General features: G+C 40.2%; 1 protein-coding gene across 1 annotated transcript in view; it reads right to left on the reverse strand.

Annotated features, from left to right (window-relative positions):
* DDX4 (DEAD-box helicase 4) overlaps positions 1-5302 on the reverse strand; it is a 68504-nt gene extending 63202 nt beyond the window's left edge. Inside the window, exons 1-2 of the mRNA XM_027101094.1 lie at positions 5198-5302; positions 4073-4158 (exon numbers count right to left, since the gene is read on the reverse strand). Coding sequence (XP_026956895.1) covers positions 4073-4144 — 72 coding nt within the window. The 5' untranslated portion in view covers positions 4145-4158; positions 5198-5302. The remainder of the gene's footprint in view (positions 1-4072; positions 4159-5197) is intronic.
* Between the last annotated feature and the right edge of the window lie 2319 nt (positions 5303-7621).

A 7621-nucleotide genomic window follows, 5' to 3' on the forward strand; every position in this document is an offset into this window, starting at 1 on the left:
TCAAATAAAGCCGAGTTACATTGTCCAAATAAACTGACCAGATAGGTTGCATCAGATAGCATGCCATGTAAAATTTAAATTTTGAACAAAATACATCTCTCCTCCTATGATCTAAAACAGAAATTAAAGCCCCCAAATACAGACAATACCATCCTCCATCCCTTCTTCTGATTCATCAGTCCCAGCCAGATCAGCCCCATTCACATTCCCAGTTGAAGTCTGGTCCCTTCTTCAGTTTCTCCAGCAATTGCTGCATGGAGTCATCTTCTAGAATTAATGCAGCTCCTTCAGCACCTCCAGAGCTAGAGAACTCCAACTCTGAGTGTCATGTATCACACACAGACCTAAGGTTCCAGATGACCTATCATGTCACATAAGAAAGAGCAAATCACCTCAAAATAGAAACAATAACCAAAGCCCAGGAACAAATGTGTCTGTTGCAAATGCTTACAACCTAAGCCCTAATTTCTGCATGTGACAGCATTTTCCAAATAAAAGTTATTTCCCCAAACAAAAACATTTAGCAATCAAAACTCACGTCGACGTTATCAACTGCAGACTACACCACAAACCTACTGTGAGGACAGAGTATATACAGAGAAAAAAGGGAGAAAACGAAAGACTCTCTCTCTGGTGTTAGGTTCTCGTGGGCATCAGCCAATCTCCATCAGTTCATTGGAATCCTTTGGTCATAAACTGCCAATCCTCCTTCAAGAGGATTCACTTTTCTCTATCCCCTGGACTAACTCGACCAACATTTCTACCATCATTGCAATCTCTTTAGCCTTCTTCTCAGCCTTCCCATACTTTTTTGTCACTCTGCCCTTGATGCCGTCATTTAGATTTGGGAGATGAGTGAGAGCACTTTCCTGGGTTTTTATTTGGATGAACATATTATGTATCTCCCACAACTTGCTCCTATTCCACATATATGATTTTCTGTGCTCTTGAGTAAGAGACACAGTATCTTCCCACATCTCACTGATGACTAGAAGCAGAAATTGCTGGAAATCTTCCTCAGGCTCCGGCACATCAACTTCCTTAGGTCTGCCAACCCAACGATGTCCAACCACCACATTTTCCCCTGCTACTTCAGAACTGCAGTATGAACATGAACAAAGAAGCCATGAACTTTACTTTCTTATCTAAACAATTATTACAAACTTTGCTTTTACTACTTAATAAAATAATTGTGGATGGACTAATTATCTCAAGCTGTTTCCACTTTAATCACAAGAGTATCTGCCTTTGAAATATGCCACAAAAAAGGCAAAAAGATCAGACAGAAGTGATCACTGTGTAGACTTACTCCCAGGGTCATCTAACAAGAAACATTACAACTAGCAAGCAAACCCAGCATCCTGTTACAGTCATCATACTCATCCATTCCACCACTCATCCCAACAAGTTTGCATGCAACGTGCAAATGCCTAACCACTGGGTTTTCTGGACTGCTGTAACTGTTAACATTATCAAATTTCTCTCAACCCCACATCTTTTATTATTCTATCTTCAGGTGGTACACTCACTTCAAAAACTAGAATTGGGAAGTTCTGAGAACTACCAGAATAGTAGCCTGTTAGTTCAAAATTATATAAGCATGTATCAATATTAAATCTCCAAGTAAGGATCCTGAGAAGCATTCAGAAGAGGCTGATCACATAATAAGGACCTAGTGTATAGCATAGGAAACTCTACTCAATACTCTGTAATGACCTATATGGGAATAGAATCTAAAAAAGAGTGGATATACGTGTATATGTATAACTGACTCACTTTGCTATACAGCAGAAACTAACACAACATTGTAAATCAACTATACTCCAATTTTTAAAAATTAATAAAAGAAAGAAAAGGCTGATCACAGATATTGTTACCAATCTAAGATGGTCTCAGAGCCAATATAAATTGAACAAAAGGGAAGCCCAGCTGTCTCTTGAAATGGAAATTCAATTAGAACAACCAATCAAAATGGTGCCTTTAAAAGAAAATAGGCTGCGGGCTTCCCTGGTGGCGCAGTGGTTGAGAGTCCGCCTGCCGACGCAGGGGACACGGATCCCTGAGCCATGGCCGCCGAGCCTGCGCGTCCGGAGCCTGTGCTCCACAACGGGAAAGGCCACAACAGTGAGAGGCTCGCGTACCGCCAAAAAAAAAAAAAAAAAAAAAAAAAAAAAGAAAATAGGCTGAAGAAAAGACCTCATTTTTCCTACATAAAAACGTCATATATTTATCCTTAAGTTTCTACATTTCTTATTCAACCAAGGCAGGCAAACAGAGCCACTGATTGCACCATGTTCCTTCAAGTCAAGTAGGCCAAATAACTAATTGCACAACCAGTACCAGGTGTTAAGTTTGCAGACAAGTGCAAAAAGTTTACTACAAACTGGCCCCACACAAATAGATACTAAGAATCATAAGGTAGAAATGTTAACATAAATTAATATTCAACTCAGTATGACCAATATCAAGAAACAAAGTATGTTACTGAATAGCACAAAGATTTCCAAAAGGTAAATCTAGAAGCCTGACAGTTGACCATCCTCAATTTCAGACACCCTTTGCAATAACCATGCACAACATGCTACAGTGCAGTAAGTATACTGTTTGAAGAGTATTTAGTGAAGACAAAATCTCAGAGTAAGAAAAAATAAAAATTAGACAAGTCCAAGTGGAAGAACATCTGTATTTGTGAGTTAAACTTTGTATTAGAACAAATCTGTTGAGAACCAGGGAAAGAAAGAACCATAAAATATTCTTTGACCAAGTAATTCCATTTTAGAAAAAAAATACTCCCAAATTAAAACAAAGAATAAACTGTAGATATTCATGACAATATTACAGTGGAAAGATAACAACATCTTAAATTCGCACCAACAGAAAATTATTTATGTTATGGTAGCTCTAGTCCATGAAATATTATATAACCATTAGAAATTATTTTTAGGAAATTAGTAATATGGAATAGTTAATGCTGAAGAGTGAAAAAGCTGAAATCAAAAATTATTATTATGTACTATCATTACAATCTATATAAAAACATGTTTGGGAAAAATAGAAGAAAATTTACTAAAAACAGAGCATTTGTGCTAGTGAGCAAGACTGTTAGGTGATTTTTCTCCTCTTTTCCCAATGGTGTTCCAATATTTTTATGATGGGAAGACTGTAAAAAGATAACATACAAAAGATGTTACTTCTAAAGTAAGTCCCAAAACAAGAAACACGATAAATTCAGATTAACATTTTAGATATTTTAACATAAACTTTATATACATACAGATCAAATCCAATTGAGACAAAGAATTACTTATCTTATGATTTGGGGTAAATTAAGAATTTCCACTAAGACATCACTTTGAAATAGAAAGTGTCAGAATTGACTAACATAAACACCAACTGGAAATTCTAAAAGGAAAAAAATCAACTTTTGGAGACATTTTCAAGTATGTAACACTTATGTAAAAGCAACCCGTTAAAATACACTATCTTCTAAAGTAGAGTCTGTTCACCTTATTAAGTCAATTTTCAAGTGAAAACTGAAATCCAAAACCCACTCCATAACCCCTTCTTCTGAATTCCAATGTAACTCTTCAAACACCATTGAGAAAAAAGATCTGCTGATTTGTACATTTGAAGATCAAACTGATGTTACCATCTGAATCAGCCTAATGTTTTTATCTTGAGAGCCCTGCTTGTAGGAAACCAATTTTCAGAATTCAAAACATCAACCAAAATCAAATTAAATTTTTTCAGTTTTCTATATGACTGTATCTCAGAAACATTCAACCACATTAGCATAAGCTTGCTTTCACCCACAAGTCCTAAATCATTGAGATTTAAATTAAATTGTTAATATTATTATATACATTTTAGTTTTTAATTATCAAATTACCTCAGACTATTTTATTCTATTTGAGGCTTAGCGTGCCTCTTCATCATTCGCCATGAGATAGTTAATAACAATCACACCGAGATAAGCACAACAAACTGTAATTTAGAACTTTCTCACCACAGTGATTTTCAACTTCGATAAAATCTGCAGCATTTAATAACTGCAAACTTTGAATTTTATTACCTTCTCAAATACAGGAACATAGGAAGACATACGAGGTTTGATTATTTCTGCTTCCCAATCTTCATCTCCCATGGTGGCTTCCAGTTCTATTTTCATAAAAATACAAACATGCACATTTAGCCTCAATTAGAATCAGAGAGATCAGAATCATATCTTTAAAAGCATAAACCCTCATCATTTCACATATACCCCTCCAAACTACTCAACTAAGTGTTGATCCTCCCAAAAAGTTTTTGCAAAACAAGCAATTAGGGCTTCCCTGGTGGTGCGGTGGTTGAGAGTCCGCCTGCCGATGCAGGGTACACCGGTTCGTGCCCCGGTCCGGGAAGATCCCACATGCCGCTAAGCGGTTGCGCCCGTGAGCCATGGCCGCTGAGCCTGTGCTCCACAACGGGAGAGGCCACAACAGTGAGAGGCCCGCGTACCGCAAAAAAAAAAAAACAAAAAAAAACAAGCAATTAAGTTTTGTTTCTTCCCTAGAGACAGCATTTATGTCCATCCTTTTTCTCTTTAAAAATCAGTTGAACCACTTACCTAATCACCATGTCCCCACTGATGTTTAGGCTTTCTCCCAAAATCTGTTGTTAAGAATTTATCGTCTCCATCGAAGGGTCCTCAAACGTCTTATTGTATATTAAGGGGAGGGGACATTTTTCAGATACTACTCAAGGTTTCTCCCTTCACATGCCTCCCTTCAAAACTAGGTAAGCCGTTTAGCTTGAGGTTTTTTACTTAGTTTCTTGGAGGGGGGGCGGGGATCAAGGCCTCGAAGTTTGGCAGGGAAGGAAGCAGTGGTTAGGTGGGCCGAATACCTCCAACAAAGGACTGGCTTCGCCAAGGAGGATTTATACACAGTGTTACTACAACCATCCCTACTCAGAGAAAAAGACAAGCAGGGGCTGGTCAAAAAGGCTCCTTCACCTCCTCTGCAGGCCTCAACCTCAGACTTTGGGCACCCACGGTGCTTTTGGACCCTCCGGCAGAAAGCAGAATGACGCCAAAGGACGGCTTCAAACCCCCGCCCACCTCGTCCGTCCTTCAGTCGGCCCAAAGTCCAACTACTGGGAAGCCCAGAGGGTCGGGACGAGGCGCGTACGGGATGGAAAAAGCCGCTAGGCCACTCACCTCTCCGCTGCTTGCTCTCCCAGAGTTCTCGCAGGCGCTGACGCCGCGTAAACGGCTGCACGTGCAGGACGCAGGCTGCGTCAGGCGCGCCCCTCCAACAACAAATGGCGCCAGGCAACGAGTGCCCTCAGCCAATCAGCGGTCAGGCAGACGCGCCGTCCCGCCCCCATCTCCAGCCTCTCCTACCCTACTTGTTGGCATTCTAGGCCGCAGTGGCGGGACCCATTAGGCTCCTCCCAGAGTGGTCCGTTAGGCCTGGGGTAGAGAGCTGGCCGTGCGCCGCTTGTCTCTAGAGTCTTGGGTGGGGTCCTCAAACTGGAGTGGCTATAGAATTTCCGTATGCGACAGCTGCGAGTCAGAGTTGAAAACAGGGCTTCCCTGGTGGCGCAGTGGTTGAGAGTCCGCCGGCCAATGCTAGGGGACACAGGTTCGTGCCCCGGTCCGCGAAGATCCCACATGCCGCGAAGAAGCTGGGCGCGTGAGCCATGGCCGCTGAGCCTGCGCGTCTGGGGCCTGTGCTCTGCAACGGGAGAAGGCCAGAACAGTGAGAGGCCCGCGTACCGCAAAAAAAAAAAAAAAATTAGAGGAATAAAATGCCTTCTCACCTACCTCTTTAAGCGTTCTCTCCCCTTTTGCCTATTGCAGTCCCTGGCAGTTGGCGTATTTCTGAGGCGCTTGCTTCACATCCGGGAGATTCCCGAGTGCTTCAACGTACGGCTGAGGCCGGTGGAGGTTGCATTCCTTTTCCTCCCAGTGAAGGCAGGGATGAGACTGTCACGCTGATACCCAGAAAACTGTGAAGAAAGTAGCTTGTCTTATAGAGTTGGGGGTCCAACTTTGGGAAGGATACGCTCTCTGATCCAGAAGGAAGAAGGAAATTCTGCTGGTGTAGGTCGTTCATCAGCGCTTGGATTTGTGGCCCACCTGTTTATATCCCTAGAGTTACTGGCCAAACGTAAGGGTGACCGAAGGTCATTTTGGTACTTATGTTCTCACCAATCAGATATTCTTGTTCTGCCCCACAAAAAGTCAGGGAAATCCCTCCGTATTTTCCCATCCCTCCAAAAGGCATAACAACGGTCTACTTGAAAAGTGTCATTTTCATTTTGGGTTCTATTTTCATCACTTTCTGTTCTCTGAATCTTTGAATAAATTCCCGAATACTTCATAAATATAAGTCCCAACACAGTCGAGCACTCAGGCACAGAGGTTGAGGAACCTTATGGGCACGCTTCATACTTTTCAGCTCTAGAACCACCAGTACTGGTCTGTCTCTTCCGTAAAAAATATGTCAGGATTTATTTAGTTAGCACCAAACTTTGTCAGACTATTTTCAAGGTGAATTATCTTTTTTTTTTTTTTTTTTGATGTGGACCATTTTTAAAGTCTTTATTGAACTTATTACAATATTGCTTCTGTTTTATGTTTTGGTTTTTTAGCCACGAGGCATGTGGGATCTTAGCTCCCTGACCAAGGATGGAACCCACACCCCCTGCAATTTCTATTTTTAAACAAAATTTTCACATCATACCCTTGAGGCAGCTGACACTTTCAATCACTGTATACGTAAGGGGGAGAGACACAAATACTCTTTCTGGTGCTCTGAATTTGTACACAGGGTCCTCTGAGGTATTTTAACTCACTTTGAATATTCTTTCAAAATTTTTTATGTCACGGGAAAATACTTATTAAGTGAAAAGAGCAAAATATGAAATTGTATAGAGAGAATGATAACCAACTAGATTTTTTATTTTAGGAATGGAAAGTTTGGAGATATTTTCTAAAATGAGCATATTTTTTAAAACATTTAGCAAACATTCTCTGCTGTTAAATCTTGGAGAGAAGAGATTTTTGTTGCTTTCAATGAAATAGTTCTTTATGAAACACTCAATGTATATAATTTTTGAGAGCTAGCCCTGGTTAAGAAAAAGTGAATTCTGATGAGAACTGAAGCTCAATATTGAGGAAAGGATAAACAATGGATGAAGATAATGAAATTCAAAAATTGAACATAAACAGTGAAAAAGGACAAACAATTTAGTAAACACTTGCTCCTTAATGTGTGTCCCAAGAAAGTGAAGCCAGTATATTCCATTTTCTGGTTCCATCTAACAGATCTTAAATTAGTGATGGTATTAAATCACAACATAGGGAAAAGGCAGGGATTCATTCAGCTCTTAAATAGGCTTTAAATAAGCACCTACTGTATGCCAGGTACTATGCTAAATGCTATAGGTAAAATTAACCTATCAAGGGACATTCTAGTGAAAAGAATGGCAATGGCTAACAGAACTTAAAACCTTAAGATTCGTGTCTCAAAATTCCCTGGAAAGCTTATTTTCTCCAAATTCTCTAAATCCCATATAATAAAGGTACTTGTTTCTCAAGTACCTTTAATTCAAACCAATCAATATGCCAAAGTGG

Source organism: Aethalodelphis obliquidens, unplaced genomic scaffold (genome assembly GCF_003676395.1).
Source record: "Aethalodelphis obliquidens isolate GAN/ISIS:26980383/991018 unplaced genomic scaffold, ASM367639v1 scaffold4, whole genome shotgun sequence".
Classification (NCBI taxonomy): Eukaryota; Metazoa; Chordata; class Mammalia; order Artiodactyla; family Delphinidae; genus Aethalodelphis; species Aethalodelphis obliquidens.